Source organism: Mesocricetus auratus, unplaced genomic scaffold (assembly GCF_017639785.1).
Source record: "Mesocricetus auratus isolate SY011 unplaced genomic scaffold, BCM_Maur_2.0 Super-Scaffold_4256, whole genome shotgun sequence".
Taxonomy (NCBI): Eukaryota; Metazoa; Chordata; class Mammalia; order Rodentia; family Cricetidae; genus Mesocricetus; species Mesocricetus auratus.
In genome coordinates, this window is record NW_024429182.1 from 71846019 (window position 1) to 71869733 (window position 23715).

The 23715-nt window shown below is 47.4% G+C and overlaps 2 protein-coding genes and 1 pseudogene across 10 annotated transcripts in view; 2 read left to right on the top strand and 1 right to left on the bottom strand.

Annotated features, from left to right (window-relative positions):
- On the bottom strand, positions 1 to 5387 carry Prr14 (proline rich 14). 4 transcript variants are annotated; one of them, XM_013113500.3, is made up of 12 exons: positions 5259 to 5387; positions 4443 to 4514; positions 4147 to 4315; positions 3423 to 3544; positions 3166 to 3349; positions 2397 to 2440; positions 2099 to 2208; positions 1169 to 1754; positions 976 to 1045; positions 809 to 900; positions 471 to 542; positions 1 to 381 (listed from the first exon to the last, which is right to left on the bottom strand). In XM_013113500.3, exons 2-12 carry the CDS (start codon positions 4463 to 4465, stop codon positions 111 to 113), a joined length of 1743 nt encoding a protein of 580 aa, XP_012968954.1. In that variant the 5' UTR covers positions 4466 to 4514; positions 5259 to 5387; the 3' UTR covers positions 1 to 110. The 4 variants fall into 4 exon arrangements, with proteins under 4 accessions (XP_012968954.1, XP_012968944.1, XP_012968939.1 ...); XM_013113490.3 differs by having other exon boundaries at positions 2099 to 2304; XM_013113485.3 differs by having other exon boundaries at positions 2099 to 2304; positions 4443 to 4666; positions 5259 to 5369.
- Positions 4969 to 23715, top strand: part of LOC101825462 (zinc finger protein 689) — a 23191-nt gene continuing 4444 nt past the window's right edge. Inside the window, exons 1-5 of one of the 6 annotated variants that reach the window (XM_040753920.1) lie at positions 4971 to 5101; positions 12372 to 12442; positions 14526 to 14598; positions 20601 to 21793; positions 21984 to 22097. In XM_040753920.1, the coding sequence (XP_040609854.1) occupies positions 21589 to 21793; positions 21984 to 22097 (319 nt within the window). In that variant the 5' untranslated portion in view covers positions 4971 to 5101; positions 12372 to 12442; positions 14526 to 14598; positions 20601 to 21588. Of the gene's footprint in view, positions 5102 to 5659; positions 5791 to 12371; positions 12443 to 13676; positions 14599 to 20600; positions 21794 to 21983; positions 22098 to 23715 lie in introns of those variants that run through there. The other 5 variants (XM_040753926.1, XM_040753912.1, XM_040753914.1 and 2 more) reach the window with 5 other exon arrangements.
- Positions 17351 to 18255, top strand: LOC121142902 (annotated as a pseudogene).

Sequence of the window (23715 nt, forward strand, 5' to 3'; positions counted from 1 at the left end):
TCAGAAACATATTGAAAATTTTATAGAAATATAGAGAAAAAAATACAGTTGATCCAGAGAGTCTCCCCCTCTCTGGAGGACGGATGGACAAACAGTTGGAGCTCCTAGAGCTAACAGGGCTGTTCCCTATCTGTCTCCTCCTCCAGGAGCAAGGCATCTAGTTCCTTGAGCCGTTCTTGTAGCAAAGGTCCCACATCCTGGCTGGGTGCCAGAGTGGGAGTAAGGGTCCTGCCAGCTGAAGTGCGGATCCCTCGTGATGGCCGACGGGATCGAGGCATGCTACTATCCCGAAATTCGACAGCCCGTCGGAGTTTCCTAGAGCTGGTAAAAACCAGAGTCCCATTGCGCTCCCGTGGTTCCTCAAAGATGGTCTCAAAGGTCCTGGGCCAGGCAGAGAGAAGAAATGTTTACCAGCGTGTTCTCTGGTTCAAACAGCCCTCTAGTGCCCTCAGACCTTACAAGTTTCTCACCTTCTGGTTGTGGGTGATTGGTAATTCTTATTGGTATAAATTTCTTCCAATGTGAACTCCTTCTTGTTCAACCTAGAAGCAAAAAGCAGAGAGCACTGAGAAACCTTGAGCAAGGAGGTCCTGAGAAGGTCTAGATAAAGTCTGAGTGAATTTCAGTTTCTGGGCCATGCAAAAAGTTGGAAGTGACATTGGAGGAAATTCTAAGCACAAGCCGCATCCAGGCTAAACTTAAATCTTCCAGGCTGGACGACACTCTGAGAGGATACAAGGCTATACTTTAGGGGTAGGAGTTATCACCTACTTGATCAAGGTGAGTCCCTGCTTTCTGAGCCTCTCACCTGATTGGTCTAGGCAGCCCCATTGGTGTAAGGTTTGGCTGTAGACGGACAGGAGTCCTCCTTATTCTGAATCTAGAAACCTTTCCCGTGATCTGCAAAATTGGGGCAGAGGGTGAAAGAGAGGCATGGGCTCAGGGTCAGCTGGCTCCTGTCTCTTTGCTCATTACCTTGGTCTCTGGGTCAGAAAACACCTTGTCCTTTGAGGCTTTTAACTCCTTCCCCTTGGTTGAACCCAATCTGCAAAGATGGTCAACAGTCAGGGACAAGGGAATACACAGCAATACACCCGTCTTGTGTCACTGGCTACTGAGCAAAGGAGGCCAGGCTCAGGCTGTGGCCAGGGCTGACTGAGAGCACTACCTGTGTTCTGCTGGCTCGCAGGGGAAGGAAGTGGCTGCAGTGGATGAGCGAGATGCAGTGAGACAAGATGAGGCTCCCATGCCTCCAAGAGGGAAGACCTCTTTCCGGAGACAGGGCCGAGGAGGTGGTGGGGTCCGGGCCATCTCCCCACAACCCACAGTATGTCTCCGGGGTCTGCATTGGCTTGGCTGGGATGGAACAGGAGGCCAGGTACAGCTACCTGGGCCAGGGGGCCCCAGATCAGGGCAGGAGTAGCTTCGGCCCAAAGATAACTTAGAGACAGGTGCTACAGAATTGTCTTGAGTCCGCCACTGGCGGATAGGGGGCCGGGGGCTGACAGATGCAATTCTCTCAGTAGCCCTGGACTGTTCAGCCTCTGAGATAGCAATCTTCAACTCCAATTTCATGGGAGGTGATGGGGGTGGAGGCTGTGGTGCTTTGTTAGGCGTGAGGAAGATGTCAGCGAAGCTCTCAAGCTTGGATCGGACGGAACGGAAGAGAGGGGCCAAGCCCCAGGGACTGAGACGGGGGCGTAAAAGGCTGGACGGTGTTGGGGTCAATGGGACCTCCAGAACAGGATCTGGGGCTGAGGAAAGGAGAGGGTCACAGGTGGGTACTCCTCACCCCCGGTGATTTAAGCACCTCACAAGCCTCAGTTTCTCCCTCAAACACTGACCTGTCTCTAGAGGAGTAGCCCTGATCCTAAAGTCCTGTAATTAGGATTGCCTAACATGTCTAAGCCCTGGATTTGATCCCCAGTATTGCAAAGCAAAACAAGAATCCCTCAAGTTCCTGAGGCCCAAATCACATTTTGTACATCCTGATCTGTCCCACGTGGTTAAGCCCCACCCATAGTTCTGCCCCTGATGTTTCAAGCTCACATTGGCTACTCAAGACTCTTGAGTCTCATTCCTTTAATCAAGTCCTTACCTGGTAGTGGGTTCTCCGGAGGGTCAGCAGGCAGAGTGGATGGTTGGAATGGAGGTTCTAGTTCTCTGGGTGTAGGCACTGGCTGATGAACTTTTGTCATAGGCTCTGCTCTGGGGTGAAGGGACAAAGTAAGAGTTGGGGGTGCTTCCAAGTCCAGATCCGTCTTGGGCCAGTGCTTCCCCTGGCCCTTAAGGCTTCTGAAGGTACTATAAGGAAGGGTTAGACAAGTAAACCCTGATGCCCCAGCTCTGTATAGCTGGGTAATAGCTTTGATAATCCCTTCTCCCAGCCCTCTCACCTTTCTGCTGGAACAATGAAGTTGGGCCCATCTTCAGCAAAACCCTGGATACAAACAGGGAAAGTGTTTTGAAAAAGCAGGAAGCCATCTTTGGTTTCCCCAGCTCTCCATGTCCTGACTTATTCCCCAGATATGTACTTGGTTGTACAGAAAAGATTTTTTTCTTATACCCTTTATTCAGGTAGTGTTTATCACATAAGATGTTGTCATTGAGGTGGTGGCCCAAGCCTTTATCCCAACACCTGAAAGGTAGAGGCAGGCTATAAATTGGGTCAGCCTGGTCTACATAGCAAGTTCTAGGCCACCCAAGTCTACATAGTAAAACCCTGTCTCAAAAAGGGGGTGGGGTGGTAGCACACACCTTTAATCCCAGCACTTGGGAGGCAAAGGCAGGTGGATCTCTCTAAATTGAGGCCAGCCTGGCCTATTAAACAAATTCCAGGCTAGCCAGGGCCGTATATAGAGAACCCGTGTCTCAAAGAAAAAAAAGGGGGGACAGGCTAGAGAGATGGCTCAGTGGTTAAGAGGTACTGCTACTCTTCCAAAGGATCCATGTTCAATTCCTAGCACCCACACATGGCAGCTCAACTGTCTAACTCCTGTTCCAGGGGATCTAATGCCCTCACACAGATGTACATGCAGGCAAAACACCAATGTACATAAAATAAATTATTTTAAAAAATTCTGTTGTCCTGCTTTTACAGAAATCCACCCCAACCTCATGCTTGCCTTAGCTGGACCCAGACATCTTCACCATACTTTCTTATACCTCAGCTGGTTGTCTGGGACTGGCAATGTCTTCCAGTACCACCACCAGGGTAGGTTGGGTGACCTGGTCCATCTTTTGTGACGGGCTCTCTGCTGGGCCAGTGGCTGTCCCTGATCTCATGGCGGGAGAGGGCTGGTGGGCACGGCTCAAGGGCTCTCTGCACAAACGGAGTGGGTCAGGAGGCCTAGAGAAGCACAGGAAGGAAGATCAGCATGCTCAGCTGTGCTCTCAGCACATCCCTTCCCTGTCACACTCACCTGGCTGGTAAGGACCACTTGACCTGCTGGGGTGGTAAAGCAGGTGACTGTCTGCAGACAGAGTCCTGATGATCGTTGCGACTCATTGAACTGGAGGTGCTCTCTTGGTGTGCCTGGGGGACCTAAGAGAGGAAGAGTTGTTAAAGGGAAGCCAAGCTGGGCTCATGCCTATAATCCCAGCATTTGCAAGGCTAATACAAAAGGATTGAGAGTTCCGGGTCAGCCTGGGCTAAAAGGTAAGCGCCTGTCTTAGTAAGACAAAACAACAGCAAAGAGCAAAGTAATGGAATGAAGCCAAGTGGACAGGATCTTCTGTGTCTCAGTGTCCATACTCACAGAGGAGACAGATTTTGGCCAGAATTCACTCAGACTCCTAAAGGAGGGGATTAGGTCTGAACTAGGGGTGAGACATAATAGGAGCTACAGGTGTGAAATGTAAGTAATCTAATCTTCTAACCAAGGCTCTGAAGAAATGGAAAAAAGAGGTGACATCTTTCTCAAATATGTCGTGTAGCCACAGACACCACCAGCATGCTTCTCAGGGGACATGAGTTTCTCATACTTAATAGAATATGGTTCCAGCTCAGTGGAGGGTGTGGGAAGGACAGACATAGGCATTACCCGAGAACCATGCATAAGTCTGGCAGTAAGGAGAATGCTTTGAACGTTGGTTTAAGGGACTGAGCTGGGGAGAGGGGCGGAGTCTTTCAGTTAAAGGGCTCACCCTGTTTGTAGCCATGACATCTTCCAGCACTACGGCCAGGACCCGCCGAGAGGCCTTTTCCAAGGGCGAAGGGGTCCCTAGGGGCTGCAGCCTCGGTCTTTTCGGGCTCTTGGCTTCCCATAATGCTCGAGCTAGGGGCTGGCGGCACAGGCTTGGCTGTCTAGAAGGGCTGGAGGGTGAAAGAAGTAGAAGACAGTTGCCTGAACAGGTTGTTGGCTCTGTAGTAGTCAGGTAAAGCAGTCAGGATTCCCGTGTCCCGGGCTCAAGACAGGCAGGCGGGCGGGGAGCGCTCTCACCTGGAGTCCCCAGGCAAGTCCATGGGGAAAGCGGTGGTTCCGGGGAGTCCCTGGGGGATCCCAGGCTGCGGCCTGGGGTAGAGGGGGAACAGGGGAGTGAGGAGTGAGGGCCAGCTCCTCCCCCGGGACTCCGCCCTTCATGTTCCGGCAGCGGCTCCCGGTAGGCCACAGGCCCTCGAAAAGGCGCCCCCAGCCGCCTTGGTCACTCGGGCCCTGCCTAGCACCTGCCGAGAATGGGTCGCGGAGGTCACAGCTCTCCCACGGATTGAGCCTCCTGGGACCTTTGTCCCTGTGATGCCTCCCTGAGGTTCAGGGATCCGCTGGGATCCCGGTCCTGGAAGGCTCCGTTTCCGCTAGATTCCTCTGTGATCCTCGCCCCGCCACGCAGGGGCTCCAGAAGAATTACTCACTACTCCACATACTAACAGCGCTCCCTTTCCACCAGATCGCCTAAATTGGATCTCTGTGGAAAGAATCCTACAGCGCGGTTCTTCCAATCAGAAGCCGCGAGACTCGCCTCCTCCCACTGTGAGCTTCGTCCTAACGAAGTTCCACTCGAGGGGGGCCCAAGCTCATTTAGGAACTCAGTGCGGATTCCGGGGTATACACTGTCAACCCGATACCCCATTCACTCCAGTCCCGGAAGGTCCAGCCCACCGGTAACATCCCACCCCAAGCCCCCGCCCTGCTTGGATCCCCGCCCCGCGTTCTCGGGAGCCCGGGACCAGAAGGCTCAAACGTTTCCCTCTCCGCTGGCCTCTGTGCCCTCTCAACAGCCCGGTCCCCCCACTCCCACCCTTTCCCTGCGCCGCTCACCGCAGCTTTCCAGGGATCCCGGGTTTTCGACAGCTCCCACCTCCTGCTTCTTTAAATCCAGCCTTTCGCAGCTCTGTCCAACCGTCAGAGGCCTTCTTCTCTGTGTCTTGGGCACCGCCCAATCGCTGGCCCTCGTCTTCCGGGGTTAGGAGAAACTACGTGAAACCTCCAGGCGGCCATGATACCTAGGGGCGAGAAGCTAAACTGGGGACAGCACCGCCATTATAATTGAGGGCAGTCGGGCTTGAGCCCTAATCGACTGAACAGCGTTATTTTTCAAAGGCCAGTCAGCGGTCAGCTACTATGGCAGGTTTCTTGATATATTTGGACAACTGTAGTGAAGCAGAAGTTTCTTCACCTTTTGGAAAATCTTCCGTAATTTTTTTCCTTGTTCCTATGCCAGTAAACATCGATTGAGTGCTAACAACTTGAGAAATTCCCATTCTCTTAGGCTCCTCGGGGATTGAGGCTCTGGGAGTAAGGGAAAAGAAGGGCGGGGACCCTGAAGATCCAAGGTTAAAGATTAGTGCCGGTGAGTCCTCTGACTTGTTCAGTTTCTGCAGAGACTGGGAAGAGCCTAAAGTACTGTCTCCAGGCCACTTGGAAGGTTCGGGAGAGGCTCTACTGCAGGAGACCAATAGCCAACCTTGACTTGCTCGTTGGAGCAGGTTCAGTGTCCTTTCTATTCTGGGCTCGCAGAAGTAACTTTTTGAAGAGAAGCCTGTCCTGTGCAGGGTGTCAGTAGTCTTTAAGAATAAGTGATAAGGAGTAGAACCCTAATGCTTGGAGATCCTGCACCAGTAGATCCTTTATTAGGAGCTGGACTGTTGGTGGGGAAAAAATGGGCTTTTACTAGCGTTTGACTGTGAATTTGCATCATTACCTAACCAAAGCCCTAACTTCCCTAAGATTCCCTGTTCAAAATCTGTCCGTGTGTGTGTGTGTGTGTGTGTGTGTGTGTGTGTGTGTGTGTGTGTTTTGGTATGTGTATGTGGAGGCCAGAAAGCCTTGTTAGGTGTCTTCCTCAATTGCTCCCCCCTTTCTTTTTAAGGAAAAAAAAATTACTTTTTTAAAAGTATGCTTATGAAGGCGGATCTCTGTGAGTTCGAGGCCGGGCTGGACCGATAGCCTCCAAAACAATACAGAGAAATCCTGTCTCGTAAAAACCAAAAAAAAAAAAAAAAAGTATGCTTATGAGCCGGGCGTTGGTGGTGCACGCCTTTAATCCCAGCACTCGGGAGGCAGAGGCAGGCGGATCTCTGTGAGTTCGAGGCCAGCCTGGTCTACAGAGCGAGTGCCAGGACAGCCAGGGCTGCACACAGAAACCCTGTCTCAACTCCCACCCCCCAAAGGGTGGGTCTTCCCAATTCAAAAGACCTAATTAAGAGAGAAATCCCTCACAGGCATACTCAGCCACTTGGGTTTATTCCAGATGTCAAGCTGACAACCAAGAATAGCCGTCTGAGGGCCCAGGCTGGCTGAAACTTCACAGCAGTCCTCCTGCCTTAGCTTTCTAAGTGCTGGGATTATGGATAAGCACCTCTCTGTCTGGTTAGTGAACACTTTTCTTGAAGTATTCAAATACCAAACAATTTACCCATCCAAATGTACAATGAAATATTTTTTAGTCCCCAGAGCCATGAGAAAAAAAAAGAAACAGTTTTTAAAACTTAAGTGTTATTTATTTATTGGAGTCAGGGCTTGCCATAACAAGTACAAAGGTCACAGAACAACTTGAGGGAATTCCTTCCATGTGGATTTGGGGGATTGAATTCAAGTTGTCAGGTTTGGCCAGCAAGTGTCTTTATCTGCTGAGCCATCTCACTAGCATGTTCTCTGAGTACAATACTACTGATCGAAATTTTTCCTCCATTCATCCCTATCTAGTCCTTAGTAAGCCATATCTACTTTCTTTTTTTTTTTTTTTTTTTTTTTTGTTGATGCCCTTTTTGAGACAGGGTCTCCCTGTGTAGCCCTGGATATTCTGGAACTCACTCTGTTGACCAAGTTGGCCTTGAACTCAGAGATATATTTGCCTCTGCCTCCCAAGTACCGGATCAAAGGCATAGGCCACCACTGCCCCCATCGCTGTTGTCTCTTTTAAGATTCATTGGTGTACTGGTGTTTGCCTGCATGTATGTCTATACGCCATGTTTCTGCTCCTTTCTGCCTTCTATACACTTTGCTATTTGGCCAATAGCAAATGCAATCATAAGATGTAGTCTTTTGTATCTAATGTCATTCTTTTGTAATATGTTTAAATGCTTATTTTTCTTTTATGTGTGTGGATGTTTTGTCTGCAAACGTATGTAAGTGTATATGTGCAGGCCTAGTGTCCACAGAGGCCTGAAGGGCTTCATATCCCTAGAACTGGATTTAAAGATGGTTGTGAACCACTATGTCCTCTGCAGTAGCAGTAAGTGCTCTTAACCACTGAGCTGTAGTTGGTTGTTTTTATTCTTTACTCTTTGAGGGGCCTGCCTCTCCTTCTCCTTTCGATCCTTCTCTTCCCAAATTTCTCCTCCTATTTCTTCTCTCTGCCTGCCAGCCCCACCTATCCTTTCTCCTGTCTAGCTATTGGCTGTTCAGCTCTTTATTACACCAATCAGGTGCTTTAGACAGGCAAAGTTACACAGCTTCAGAGAGTTAAGCAAACGTAACATAAAAGAATACAACACAAATTTGCATCATTAAACAAATGTTCCACAGCATAAAGAAATGTAACAGATCTTCAACTAATGTTCCACAACACTGAGCAATATAGCTCCAGTCCTGCAGTACTCTCTATTTATTTATTTTTATTTTTTATTTTTTTGGCTTTTCGAGACAGGGTTTCTCTGTGTTGTTTTAGAGCCTGTCCTGAAACTCACTCGGTAGACCAGGCTGGTCTCGAACTCACAGAGATCCGCCTGCCTCTGCCTCCCGAGTGCTGGGATTAAAGGCGTGCGCCACCAACGCCTGGCTTCAATTTATTTTTTTTAAGGCAACATTTGTTGCAGGATATTTGATCACACTGAGATTGCATTATATACTGGGGGAAAAAAATCCTGTTTCTAGTTGTGGTGTGGCTCAACACACACCTTTAATCCAAGAGTTTTCTGCTTTTTGTAAACAGAATTAAATAAAGTCAACCATAGATCAAGAGGCAGAGCAAGCAACCAGTTGACAAGACGTGAACAAGAAAAAAAAAAGACAGGAGTCAGGACGGAAAGAGAGACACACAGGAAGTAGAAGGGAGGGGCATTGGTGGAGGAGGACGGTCGGCTGGCTGGGTGCTTCCTTTGCCCCTCTGAGCCAGCAGGCTTTCATTCCAGCATCTGGATCCGAGTCTTTATTGGTAAAATCAAACATTGAGATTTTTGTCAAGAACAACAACCATTTAATTATTATTATTTACTTAAATTAATCAATTGTTCTTTCAAGAGAATTACTTTATTTATTCTTCTCTCATATATTATACCTCAACCTTAGCAGCTCCCCCTTCCTCTATTCCCAGTTGTCACCCTGTCCCCCAAACCTCCCATCTCCTTCAGATCCACTCCTCCATTTCCCTTCAGAAAAGATGGGGTCTCCCAGGGACATCAAGCAAACACGGCATTACAAGTAACAATAAGCGGGTGCATACCCTTAGATCAAGACTGGACAAGGCAACCCAGCAGGTAAAACAGCCCCACAAGAACACCATGCTGCACACCCATAATAAATACATGGAAAGACTCAGCTCAGACCCATACAGGCTCTGCGATTGCTGCTCCAGTCTCTGAGCCCCTATACACCTGGTTAGTTGGTTCTGTGGGCCTCCTACAATCCCTCCTCTCAATCTTCTGAGGGATTCCCTGAGCTCCACTAATGTTTGGGTCTCTGAATCTGCTTCTATCAGTTGCTGGATGAAACCTCTCCAATGACAATTACACTAGGTTCTAGTCTATGGGTATAGCAGAATAAAATTAGGAATCACTTCATTGACTTTTTGTTGTTGTTGTTGACAATCGTGCTTGGTTCTATCCTAGAAGTCTCTGGACTATCCAGCCTCTGGGTCCTGGTCCTCCGAGCAGTGTTGGAGTGGCTCCCTTTCGTGGCATGGGTCTCAATCTGGACCAATCACTGTCTGGCCACTCTCACGAGTTCTGTGTATCTTTACCCAGCACATCCTGCAGGCAGGGCATATTGTAGGTCGAGGGTTTGTAGCTGGGTTGGTGTCCCAGTCCCTCCACTGGGGCCTTGCCTGGTTACAGAAAATGGCCAATTCAGGCTCCATATCCCCCGTTACGAGGAGCCTTCACTAGGGTCACCCTCACAGATTGCAGGGAGTTTCCACTGCGCTAGATTTCTACTTCAACCCTATTTGTGCTATTCCAGTTGTCTCTCACAGGCTCTCTCAACACCCTGACTCCGCACCCCTCCCTCCTGTTCCCATCCTCACCTACCTCCAGTCCACACACAGAATCTATTCTTTCCCCTTCCCAGGGAGATCCAAATGTCCACCTTGAGCCCTCCTTATCACTTAGCATCTCTGGGTTGATGATCGTTTACTTTAACAGCTAATATCTACTTATCAATGAGCACATGCCACGCTTGTCTTTCTGGGTCTGGGTTACCACACTCAGGATGCTTTTTTCTTTTTCTTTTTTTTTCGGTTTTTTGAGACAGGGTTTCTCTGTGGCTTTGGAGGCTGTCCTGGAACTCGCTCGGTAGTCCAGGCTGGTCTCGAACTCACAGAGATCCGCCTGCCTCTGCCTCCCGAGTGCTGGGATTAAAGGCATGTGCCACCAACGCCCGACTCAGGATGCTTTTTTCTAGTTGCATCCATTTACATGAAAATTTTATGATGTCTTTTTTTTTTAACAGCCAAGAAAATTGTGTAAATATACCACATTTTCTTTATCCATTTTCCAGTTGAGGGACATTTAGGTTGTTTTCAGTTTCAGGATATTATGAATAAAGCCTTACCAATATTCTTCCTTCCTTTCTCAGGGTTTGCCTGTGTAGCCATGGCTGTCCTGGAACTCACTCTGTAGACCAGGCTGGCCTCAAACTCCTGAGTGCTGGGATTAAAGGTGTATGTCACCAAACCCATCTATTTTAATTTTATTAACCCAGGGCCTTCCTTGTGCTGCTAAGTCTGTACTCTGGTGATTGTGTTTTGACTCCAAGCTTTTTTGTTTTGTTTATTTTGTTTTCAAGACAGGGTTTTTCCCTGTATCCCTGGCTATCCTGGAACTCGCTCTGGCTGGGCAGAACACTGTATACATAATAAATAAATATGCCACAAGGCAGAAGGTAAATTAATAAAAATGGGTTAAGTTATAAGAGCTAGTTAGAAACCAGCCTAAGCTATTGGCTGAGCTCTCAAAATTAATAAGAAGTCTCCAGGTTGTGATTTGGGAGCTGGCAGGGGGGGACAGAAAAATCCGATAACAAAGCCTGGCTTGTTTACTGTTGAGACAACATCTTATAATGTAGCCCAGTCTGTTCTTGAATTCATAGCAATCCTCCTGCCTCAGCGTCTTAAATTTTGGAACTATAGGTCTGATCAACCATATGTCCATTTTTTTTGGAAAATTTTATTTTATGGCTGCATTTATGTCTGTGTACTATGTACATTGTGCCTGGTGCCCTCACAGGCCAAGAAAGTGTATTGGACATGGACATTTTCACTTGGGTAAACAATTTATACTTTAGAGCAGTGGTTCCCAACATGTGGTTGTGACCCCATGGGGGTTGACTGGCCCTTTTATAGGGGTTGCATATCAAATATCCTGCATATCAGATATTTACGCCGGGTGTTGGTGGCGCATGCCTTTAATCCCAGCACTCGGGAGGCAGAGGCAGGTGGATCTCTGTGAGTTCGAGGCCAGCCTGGTCTACAGAGCGAGTTCCAGGACAGCCTCCAAAACAATACAGAGAAACCCTGTCTCGAAAAATCAAAAAAAAAAAAAAACAAAAAAAAAAAAAAAACCCTGTCTTGAAAAACCAAAAAAAAAAAAAAAATCAGATATTTACATTACAATTCATTAACAGTAGCAACAAAAATAATTTTATGGTTGGGGTCACCACAACATGAGGAGCTGTATTAAAGGGTCATAACGTTAGGAAGGTTGAAAATCACTGCTCTAGAGTCTGAGCTAATTACAAAGCTATTGCGTTCAGCAGGTACTGTACTTAACCTACTGTTAGCTACTGTAGTGTCTAGTTTTATGTCAGTTTGACACAAGCTCAAGTCATCAGAAAGGAGGGAGCATCAACTGAGTAAAGACCTCCATAAGATCAAGCTGAGCTGGGCGTTGGTGGCACACGCCTTTAGTCCCAGCACTCGGGAGGCAGAGGCAGGCGGATCTCTGTGAGTTTGACACCACACTGGTGTAAAGAGCAAGTGCCAGGATAGCCAGAGCTGTTACACAGAGAAACCCTGTCTCGAAAAACCCAAAATCAGGCCATATAGGCAAACCTGTAGGATATTTTCTTTTTTTTTTTCGGTTTTTCGAGACAGGGTTTCTCTGTATTGTTTTGGAGGCTGTCCTGGAACTCGCTCTGTAGACCAGGCTGGCTTCAAACTCACGGAGATAGTTCTGCCTGCCTCTGCCTCCCGAGTGCAGAGATTAAAGGCGTGCAGGATATTTTCTTTCTTTCTTTTTTTTTTTTTTTGGTTGAAACTAGCTCTTGTAGAGCAGGCTGGCCTCGAACTCACAGCGATCACCTGCCTCTGCCTCCCAAGTGCTGGGATTAAAGGTGTGTGCCACCAATGCCCGGCTGGATATTTTCTTAATTAGTGACTGATAAGGGAGAACCCAGCCCATTGTGGGTGTTGTCACCCCTCGGCTGATGGTCCTGGGTTCTATTCAGAAGCAAGCTGAGCAAGCCATAAGGAGCAAACCAGTAATTAGCACTCCTCCGTGGCCTCTGCATCAGCTCCTGCCTTCAGGTTCCTGCTCTGTTTGAGTTCCTATCCTGACTTCCTTTAATGATAAACTGTGATGTTGAAGGCTGAAAAATCCCTTTCCTTCCCAAGTTGCTTTGGTCATGGTGTTTCATCACAGCCAAAGAAACCCTAAGACAGGTACTATTCTATTGCTGTAAAAAGACCAAGGCAACTTATGCATTTAATTGATGCAGGGGTCTCTGCAACCAACACAGCCACAGAGTAAAGATCCACAGAGACAAGAAGGCAGCTTGGTTTATCACGAGTAAGTAGCTGGTGTTGGTTCAAACTTTGAGAGTCTGACCCTGAGTAGTTTACTTTAGGCATATTTAAACACAGTACAATTTAGTGCAAACATTCCTGTGACAATTAACTTAATCCTGTGTGCATAATAAAGCACACATAAATCTCCTCAAGACATGACTACACAGAAACTCTTGGTAAAGTTTATGTGGCTCTTTCCATAAAGATGGGTTCTACAGATTGACTGAGAAAAACAAACTTATGATAAGGTCTGGGGATCTGGTGTGGCCTCCTGCCACACAGGTAGTGCAAAGGTCACCAGGCAATTAGCACATCTGCTCTCAGCCTTCTGGCGGGTAACAGGTCATGCATCCCTTACTCTGAATGAACAACCCTGTGTGTTTAGCATTCCAGGTTCCCTTAGTGTCTATCAATGAACTCAACAAACTCCATGCTGCCTACAATTTAGGGGCTTACTTACTGTTAGTCCATGATCATGGCAGGTAGTGTGGTTGCAGGCAGACAAAGTGCTGAGCAGTAGTAGTTAAGAGTTCAATATGAGCCAGGCTGTGGTGGTACATGCCTTTAATCCCAGCACTCGGGAGGCAGAGGATCTCTGTGAGTTCAAGGCCAGCTTGGTTTACAGAGCAAGTTCCAGGACAACCTCCAAAGCTACAGAGAAACCCTGTCTCAAAAAAACCAAAAAAAAAAAAAAAAAAAAAAAAAAGAGTTCAGTATCATGAGAGAGACTGAACCTGATGGGTCTTTTGAAATCTCAAAGCCCACTCCCAGTGACACAACTCCTCCAACAAGGCCCTGCTTTTATTTACTTTTAGTAAAAGAGACGTGTATTCAGAAAGGAAATAGAGGCTGGCAATATGGTTCAGAGGATCAAGCGCTTGCTGTGCCAGCCTGGTGACAAGAATTTGATCCCCAGAACCCACATAAAGGTGGAAGGAGACAACCAACTCCACAAAATTGTCCTCTGACCTCCACACATGCACCATCCCCCAACATTTCTCTCTCTCTCTCTCTCTCTCTCTCTCTCTCTCTCTCTCTCTCTCTCTCTCTCTCACTCACTCACTCACACACACACACACACACACACTATATAAACAATTAAATTAAAAAAAAAAGAGAGAGAGCCGGGCGGTGGTGGCACACGCCTTTAATCCCAGCACTCGGGAGGCAGAGGCAGGTGGATCTCTGTGAGTTTGAGGCCAGGCTGGACCCACAGCCTCCAAAACAATACAGAGAAACAAGCCCTGTCTCGTTAAACCAAAAAAAAAGAAAGAAAGAAAAAAGAAAAAAGAGAGAGAAAGAAAGAAAAAGGCACTCAAGAGGGTGGAAGTGGGTTAGTGAGCTGGGAAGAGACATGCTCAAAAAAACCTTATTTTTCTTTTTAACTTTTTTTTTAATAAGATTGATTATGTACGTGTTCTTCCTGTGGGCCAGAAGAGGGCACCAGATCTCATTACAGATGGTTGTGAGCCACCATGTGGTTGCTGGGAAGAGCAGGCAGTGCTTTTAACCTCTGAGCCATCTCTCCAGTCCCCCTTATTTCTCTTTTTAATTGTGGCAAATATACACAATATAAAATTTACCATCTTAATTATTTTGTCGTTCAGTAGTCAAGTGTACTGTCTTGATCAGTATCCACTCTCCACAACTTTTTCCTTTCACAACTGAAATGTTTATCTATTAAAACAATTCCATTTCCTAGGCTGGGAGGTGGTATCACATGCCTTTAGTGCCAGCCTGGTCTACAGAGTGAGTTCCAGGTCAGCCAGGGCTACAAAGAGAAACCCTGTCTCAAAACAAAAACCACTATAGATACCTCATATAAGTAGAGTATCATAGCATTTACCATTGTGTGACTAGCTTTTTTCATTTAATATTCAGTGTTCATACCTGTTCAATGTGTCAGAAATTACCTATTTTAAATTGGATAATATTCCAGTGTACATTTTTATTTTGTTTATATTATTGATGGGCCCTGGGTTGCCACCATCTTTGGTTATTTTACATAATGCTGCTAAAGACGTAGTTATATGAATATCTCTTGGAGATTCTGCTTCCAACTTCCTCCCTTCCCTTTCCCACAGGCTCTTCCTTTTAATCCCAAGGTGGCCTTGGCTCCAGATTCTCGTTTCAGTCTCCAGAGTACTGTGATAACAGGTGTGTGCTACTACACTCAGTAAGTGCTTTTGATATACTTTCAGAAGTGGAATTTCAGAGGGTGGTAGCACTTATTTAAAGGTCTAATGACCTATGCTTGGCCCTTGGACCCCACAAGGTGACAGGAAAGAACAGTTCCTATATGCCCAAATAAATAATTAAAAAAAAAACAAAACCTTTAAAAAAGAATCTCAGCGTGAGCCAGTGTGAAGCAGAGTTGGAGTTTATAAAAAAATAGAAAGGTACCCAGGAAAACTGTAAGGTGCACCTGAAAGTAAGGGCATGGGCTTCTTATAGGAAAGTAGCCACATATAAACCATTTTGATGGCACTCAGGTTACATCTCAAGGGGTTACTGAGAAGCCTTTTGGCATCAGTCTTTTTTGGTATGAGATCATAGGCTGATCCCTAAGGTGCACTGGATAGGATCACCATCTGATAAAGTAAAAACATGGGTTAAGGTGTGTGGCGACAGTGTGGGCATTGGAGAGAAAGCTCAGCGGTAAGATCACTGGTTGTTCTTTGAGAGGACATGGGTTAAGTACCAGCACCCACACAGCAGTTCACAGGTGTCTGTAACTCAGTCTTAGGAGATCTGACACCATCTTCTGGAACAGACACCCATACATACAAAAGTTAAGATCAGGCTGGACGTGAACTCAAGAGCTCCTGCCTGTGCCTCCTGGGTGCTGGGGTGAAAGGTGTGTCATAACACCTGGATGAGATGTTTCTATATAGAAGAAGTGCTGCCCCCCACCCCCTTCAGTTGTTGGCAGCTTTCACAGCAGACTTGTTAACTGTGCTGGAATTCCTGCAAATCAGTCAGGACTCATTTTCCTTCTTATGCCTCTGGAATTTTTCCTGTCTTTCTATCATACCAAAGTCTTTAGGAAATTGCTGCTTCTGCTTCACCAGATGGGGCTTCTCTGTATAAAGACTCCCACTGAGTCCTGTGCCCTGAATGAACAATCCCCAGTGCTGCCCTCAGTTCCCAAACAACTGTCCAAACCCCAACGCACAGAGACAATTGCTTTTCCTCTCCTTTTTGAGACGGTCTTTCTTAACACAGTCCTGACTATTCTGGAATTCACTGTGTAGACCAGCCTGGCCTCAAACTTATGGAGATCCAAACTCTTGTTTTACAAAAAGCAAGTGTTGGGATTAAAGGTGTGTGCCACTGCCACCCAACTAGAGAATGCCCTCTTTGTCCTGGCTAAGACCCCAGCTCAGAGTACTATACTTTTTGTATTTCTAACAGTGCTATGGATGGACCCCTGCTAAGCAAGCACTGTACCACTAAGCTACACCTCCAAGCCCTGTACCTACTTCTCTCAGAGAGCTCATCTGGTCCAGCACCAGTTTCTTCACACCAGAGATACAGCTATACATCTGTGCCACTTCGGCTGTATTTTCCACCTGAGCCTGTCCATGCACAGATGCAGATGTATGCAGACTGTCGGTGCCACTGTGCCTGTCTCTCCCTCGCCACCGTTGCCTATAATCTGCCACTCACTATGCCAGCTGGGAAACTTCCTTCATTACTAGCTCACAAAGAGAGATGCTCTGCTGGTGACTTAGCCATGGGCAGTGCATCTGTCACAGGCTCCTACAGCCATTCCTAGGCACGTGTGAGCACAGGTGACAGATAGGGTTTGGCACATTCTATTCAGAACTCACTCGGTAGACCAGGCTGGCCTCGAACTCACAGAGATCCGCCTGCCTCTGCCTCCCGAGTGCTGGGACTAAAGGCGTGCGCCACCAACGCCCGGCGCACATCTTTCATCATGAGCTCTTTCACAGCCCCAGACCTAGGCCACCCACAGCCATATTTCTAAGCCTACCTGAAAGATGAGTTCCCTGGTACAGGAACTACCCAGGAATTCTCCCTGACTTTTGTCTCCGTTTTGCTAGACAGCTGGACTGAGGGCTGGTACAAGTAAAGGGCTACTTTTTTTTAATATCCCATTTTAAAGATAGTTTTTTTTTTTTAAGAATTATTTACTTATAGCTGGGCGTTGGTGGCGCACGCCTTTAGTCCCAGCACTCGGGAGGCAGAGGCAGGCGGATCTCTGTGAGTTCGAGGCCAGCCTGGTCTACAGAGTGAGTGCCAGGACAGCCTCCAAAACAATACAGAGAAACCCTGTCTCGAAAAAACCAAAAAAAAAAAAAAGAAAGAAAGAAAGAAAGATGTGCATTGGAGAAAGGTATCAGCCATATGCCTGTGTCTGAGCAGGAGGGAGTGGGGAGAAGTTGTTGCATTCTGAATAGGGTATCCCAAACCCTATCTGCCACCTGTGCTCACATGTGCCTAGGAATGGCTGTAGGAGCCTCTAAGGCAGAGCACTGCCCATGGTTAAGTCACCAGCAGAGCATCTCTATAACAGGCTTTCTTTTGAGCTACAACCAGTTCCCAAATAAAGACAGACTTATTATTAGTTATGGATGCTTGGTCTTATCTTCTGTTTGTCCCACTAGCTCTTATAACTTAAATTAACCTGCTTCTCTTCATCTGCATTTGTCCTCAGGACTTTTTACCTATCTTTCATTCTGCATGTCCTACTCCATGTCTAGCTGGTGGCTGCCTGACTGGCTGGCCACAGCATCTCCCTCTTTCTCTCTTGTTCTCTCTTCTCTTTCTCCTCCTACTTAATCTCTCTTCCTACCAGCCCCGCCTATCCATCTACTGCCTAGCTATTGGCTGTTCAGCTTTTTATTAGGCCAATTAGGTGCCTTAGACAAGCAAGGTGAAACAGCAACACATCTTTACATAATTAAACAGATGCAACATAAATAAATGGAACACATCTTTGCCTAGTTAAACAAATGCAACACACCTTTACATAGTTAAAGTTCCACAACACATCTCTCTTTGGGAATGAGCTGGTAACGAAGGAAGTTCCCAGCTGGCATAATGGGTGGCAAATTATAGGCAATGGTGGTAAAATGGAGAAAGCAGGGGCAGGAAAAGAAAAAAGTAAGATGCACAAAATGACAAAATCTGTAGGAGCTAGAAGGTCCCCTTTCAGATTGTGGATATAGGAGTAATCAGAAGTGTATCAGTGAGTGCTGGCTATGCAGCTTAGTGATAGGCTTGTGCTTAGCATGCTGAGATCCATCTATGAGGAACATGTCACTTAGGAAAGGACAGTCTGAAACTGCACTACATGAATCTGTTAAGGTGGCTAAGAATGTGGTTCAAGCCCTTTCCCCTGGCTGGCAGCGCGGAGGCCGCACGGAGTTCGTCAGAGCTCTGGCAGCCTTCCTCAAAAAGTCCGGGAATGAGTGGCCACAGTCAAGCCCGCCAAACATAAAGAACTCACCCCTGTGATGAGAGCTGGTTCTACCCATGAGCTGCTTCCATGACATCACTCCTGTACCCCCCGCAGTGGTGCCGGGGTTGGTTCCATGACCAAGATCTATGGAGGACGGCAGAGAAATGGTGTCAGGCCCAGCCACTTCAGCAGAGGCTCCAAGAGTGTGGCCCACCGCGTCCTCCAAGCCCTGGAGGGGCTGAAGATGGTGGAAAAGGACAAGGATGGGGGCCGAAAACTAACACCTCAGAGACAGAGAGATCTGGACAGGATTGCCGGACAGGTGGCAGCTGCCAACAAGAAGCATTAGAACAAAGGATGCTGGGTTAATAAATTGCCTCATTCATTAAAAAAAAAAAAAAAAGAATGTGGTTCAAGAGAGATGGCCCACACCTTTTATCCTAGCACTCCTAGGAGAGGCAGGTGGATCTCTGTGAATTCCAGGACACCCAGGAAGCAGCACCCGTCCATGGCTTTTGCATCAGCTCCTGCTTCCTGGTTCCTGCCCTCCTTGAGTTCTTCCCTGATTTCCTTCAGTGATGAACAGTGTTGTGGAGTGGAGTCAAATAAACCCTTTCCTCACCAACTTGCTTTTTGGTCATGGTGTTTCCATCTATCATTGTAACACGAAAATTAAAAGACCCAGAGACAGATATTGGGGTTCAGGCTTCAGATCAGAAAAGCAAGGCAGCTAGCTGGTCACTAGCTCTTACTCTACCAGTCTCCTTGGGCTCTCCCCAAGCCTCTAACTGTAAGCTCTCCTCAGTGTGGCTGGAGAATGAATGCTAGCTCTGAGACCTGGATCCTGTTTTAAACACCTCTCATGGGTTCTGGGATTAAAGGTGTGAGCTCTGTTACTCTTTTTTTTTTTTTTTTGGTTTTTCGAGACAGGGTTTCTCTGTGGCTTTGGAGGCTGTCCTGGAACTCGCTCGGTAGACCAGGCTGGTCTCGAACTCAGTGATCCGCCTGCCTCTGCCTCCCGAGTGGAGTGCTGGGATTAAAGGCATGCGCCACCAACGCCCGGCGCTCTGTTACTCTTTTAGACTGATTCAATCTCAAGTAGCCCTGGGTGGCCTTGAACTTAGAGATCTATCTGCCTTTGTCTCCTAAGTCCTGGGATTAAAGGTATGTGCCACCACTGCCTGGCTGGCTTCTATGACTAATTGGTATGGCTGCTTTGCTATTTTGATCTCCAGTGGCTTTAATAAATCATAAACAACATAACCACATACCACACTAATAGAAACCCTCTAAGACACCTAGTTTGCATAACTGCCCTGGAATCCATCCTCAGCACCAAATAAAACTGGGTGTACAATGCATACTTTTTTGTTTTGTTTTTTTTGTTTTTCGAGACAGGGTTTCTCTGTAGTTTTGGAGGCTGTCCTGGAACTAGCTCTGTAGACCAGGCTGGCCTTGAACTCACAGAGATCCGCCTACAATGCATATTTTTAATTCTAGCTTGGACAACATGAGGCCCTGTCTGGAAAAGAATAAAAGGCAATAATTGTTTTCATTAGTAAGTAGTTTTTCTACTTCTTTCTAGGACTGATACTGCTTGTCCTAGTCTGGATTTATGGTGAGGTGACCCCTCAGGCAAAGGTCAAGGTCTAGGCAGTCAGTAAAATGAAAGTGTGCTAACATTTATTTTTTACTTTTTATTTTTTTTTTGGTTTTTCGAGACAGGGTTTCTCTGTATTGTTTTGGAGGCTGTCGGTCCAGCCTGGCCTCGAACTCACAGAGATCCGCCTGCCTCTGCCTCCCGAGTGCTGGGATTCAAGGCGTGCGCCACCACCGCCCGGCTGAAAGTGTGCTAACATTTAAGGTTGCATTTCTCGGCACTGATCCTCACTGAGCATGACCCATGGAGGGAACCTTTCAAGTATTTAGTTTGTAAATATGGGTGCTTTCCTTGACTGCCACAGGTCTGACTGCTGCTGGTGGAGGACATGGTGTCAGGTTTCTCAGAGTCACAGATGGCTGTCACCCACCATGTGGGTGCTAGAAACAGAACATAGGTCCTCTGCAAAAGCAAGTGCTCTTAACCACTGAGCCACCTCTCCAGCTTGGGAGAAATTAGTCTTTACGGCTTTTTGCCCAGCGTAGAGTTGTTAGTGCCACAGAGAAGGCATCCCAGGTTCAGATTCTGTTCCTACATCTTGTAATAGATTTGGAGCAAGCTGATGAAGATTTGTGGGGGTTTTGTCTGTTTGTTTTTTGAGGTAGCCCCAGCTGGTCTGGAACTCACTATGTGGACCAGGATGTCCTCAAACTGGGAGATCTGCCAGTATCTGCCTCCCAAGGAATTAAAAGCATGTGCCACCACACCCAGCTGTCTTTTATGATTTTGTTGTTTTATTTGGGGAGTGAGCAGTACAGGTAAGCAAGCCAGGGCTTTACACTGTGACACAGTGATAATTATCCCCATAAGAACTCTAGTAATAAGTATCAGAAAACACAGTATTCCAGGTGCTTAGTTGGCCCTCAACAACAAAGGTACAGATGTCTCTGTGTGGATTTCCTCCACACTTCTCTGCAGTGGGTAGTTTTCCTTACAGTGTGTCCTGATATTTATACAAGGGTTTGGTTTCACACCCAGTCCTGGTTATACATTTAAAAAATATTTTTATAAAACTTTGAGCCTCAGGCAAATACCCTACCACTGGACTAAATACTCTTCCTTTAAAAACAGGTTCTCACTGTGGTGTCCATGCTATCCGGAGCTCTGTGATGGCACAACTACACTATTTGGGAAGGCAACAGTGGAGACATGACTTCCCTGCTTCTCCACAAGTGAAACGACCAGCCAGCCATTTGCCTTTTGTTTCCCCAGCAGCCTAAATGTGCATTCCACTGGACAAAGGAAGAGTTAAGCACAAAGCTATTAGTTTTGCCTCCAAACAGAAATCAAACTTCCTAAACATCGGAAGGTGGGTCAGTCATTTCTACAGACTAGTTAGGAGCTGCCCAAGGTCAGTCGACTTACCCTTTCAGTCATTCAGTTTTACCAGAAGTGCTACTATCACTGCTCCCTTCTTTCCTAGGACTTTTCAGAATTCCAGGCTGTGCCAACTTTATGGGCATAGAATGCAGCTGTTTAACAAATCCATGTTGAGGTCGTGTGACTTTCCCTAGCAAGACGTGTAGAAGCGTCTTCTCTAGCTAGGTCAAACAAACTGTAGAACACAAGGCGGGCCTCCTTCTACACTTTTCAAGACCCGTTTAGGAACACTCCGTCCACCTTCTTGCCCATAAGAATGCGTTGGCTTCATTCAAACGGGCCGCCTTCGCCAACACCCAATCAGAGCATCCGATCTTCAGCTACCGACCAATGAACGAATGCAATAGATAAGGGCGAAAGTAGGCATGAAGCCATCTCTCAGCGCCATTACACTTTAGGGCAGGGAGGTTAAGAAGCCGGCATGGCGCTCGGGTCAATAAAATCGATAGCTGGAACCTGCCTGTGTTCTAGGCAGCGGCGGTGCAGGAGCGGCGCCGCCATCTTCCCCGAAGGCATCTTCCGGTGCCTCTCACCCAAGTTCCAGCCGGAGTTTCCTGAATAACGGTGTGGTCTGTGTTGGACCGCCTTGGCCCTCAGGCGGCTGATTCAGATTTCCTCCGGGCCTTCCCGGTCGGGGTCCTAGGTCTCCGGGTGTGCGGTGCCCCGGGGCGCAGATCCGATGGCGCCGCCTTCGGCTCCGCTCCCTGCGCGGGCACCAGGAGAGGCTGCACTTACTCGGAGGAGGGGCAGGAGGCCAAGGGCCTTGAAGTTCGCGGACGTGGCTGTGTACTTCTCCTCGGAGGAGTGGGGCTGTCTGCGGCCCGCGCAGAGGACTCTCTACCGGGATGTGATGCGCGAGACCTACGGCCTCCTGGGCGCGCTCGGTGAGGCCCGGCCCAATCGGCTTACGCGGGACCTAAGGGATGCTGGAGCTTGAGGGCGGGGTAGAGTGGGGGCAGGGACCCAGGGTCCTGACCTGCGACCAGCTCTTAAGGGTGGGGGCAGAGCCTCGGCAGATTTTTTTTTTAGCATCATTTCCCGAGGCCAGCCCTCTGACTGGTTCTCCTTCCCCAGGATGTGCAGGTCCCAAACCAGCTCTCATCTCCTGGTTGGAACGAAATACCGATGATTGGGAACCGGCAGCCCTAGATCCGCAGGAGTACCGGAGATGGGTAACATTCCAGAGAAGTGAGTGAAAAAAGCCCATGAAGACCCTGCAGCCCTCAAGTGTAACTCTCTAAACTCTGCCGACCCAACCTAAAATTTTGGTCTGGTTAGGGGTAGCCGGGTTGCTTGTATTGTAGGCAAACTATCTGCAATACTCCACTGACATAAATGAATCACTGAGTTTTGAAAAAGATCCTGCTTCTGGGACCTAGCCTTCTTTACACTCTGGAAGAGTAGGAAGAGACGTTAACCACTGAGCATCTCTCTAACACCCGGCTCACTCTTGAATCTAAAAAAGAAAAGGCCCGTTGATTTGAATGTGCTTCTAGGCTGTGAACCACTGGATGAAATGCACTCCAGGGTCTTTAACATTGTGCTTCTAGACCAGCAGCTGCATACGTAATTGGGAGTTGTCTTAGGACTTTCTGTGTTGTAATAAACATGACCAAAAGCAGCTTGGGGAGGAAGGGGGTTTATTTAATTTACATTTTCAGTTCGTCATCAAAGGAAGTCAGGGCAGGGACTAAAGCAGAAGCCACGAGGAAGGCTGCTTACTGGCTTCTTCCCTGATTTCTTATATATTCAGGAACATCTGCCTAGGGATGGCACCACCCGCAGTGGGCTGCCCATATCAATCACTAATTAAGAAAATGCAGGCTTGCCCAGAGGCCAGTCCATTGAGTTCCCTCTTCATAAATGACTCTTGCTGGTGTCAAGTTGACATCAAATAATCCAACACAATTGACCTTTGTCAGCTTGACACACAAACACATCCCTGTTAACCACAACCTTCCCTTCCCAAGGTCTCAATTCAAACACTCTAAAAGTTGGTGTCCTTACAGTATCTAAATTCTCTTTCAAAAAGTTTCTCTAGAATATCCAAAATCTCTCTAAAATTAACTATGGGATCCTGTAAAAGTAATAACAATAACAACAACAAGAAGAATAAGCTGCATACTTTATTCTCAACAGTGATAACCAGGGCACAGTTATAATAGAATCAAAGCAAAGCGAAAGTCTAACAGTATGACCTCCTCAACGTCAGACTTCTGAGACTCGAACTTCGTGTCCAAAGGGCACAGTGGCACTTCTGTGACTGTCACCCACAGCACATGCAGCTTGCTTCCTAAGCTCAAGCCAAGTCACAGCTGCTGCTGTGGGTGGTGGTCAGCCCTGGTAATGGTAGCTACAAAATGCTAGGGCTACGTCTTCAGTATCCTCTCCTGGACTCTCTTTAGAGACATTGACCCCTCCACTTCCTGCCAAGCCTCAGTCTCCCTCTCTGAACCCTTCAGTGCGAGGTTTCTACTTAAATTGAAGCTACTCATTCACCAGTGGTCTGAGACATTGACCCCTCCACTTCCTGCCAAGCCTCAGTCTCCCTCTCTGAACCCTTCAGTGCGAGGTTTCTACTTAAATTGAAGCTACTCATTCACCAGTGGTCTGGGCTTGCCTTCACAGCGCCAACCCTCGGTTGCTCTCCATGACCCTTTACACCTTCAAAAACCAATATGACTTGTGAAACTAACATATAATGAAGTTCAGCTGCCAACATGAGGTGCTGCCTTGGCCCCATCATGGACCACAGCTCTATGTGCTGACCCTGATGAAATATTCTCAGATTTATGATCCTTGGTGA

What these genes read in the sequence shown, in the direction of transcription:
- Prr14 (XM_013113490.3), bottom strand. Translation starts at nt 4,465, where the DNA reads ATGGACTTGCCTGGGGACTCCAG. An exon ending in TCCGGAGAACCCACTACCAG is followed by an intron (nt 1,755 to 2,098) that starts GTAAGGACTTGA and finishes TCCTTTCCTCAG; the next exon opens with CCCCAGATCCTGTTCTGGAG. An exon ending in GGGCTGCCTAGACCAATCAG is followed by an intron (nt 543 to 808) that starts GTGAGAGGCTCA and finishes TTTTGCTTCTAG; the next exon opens with GTTGAACAAGAAGGAGTTCA.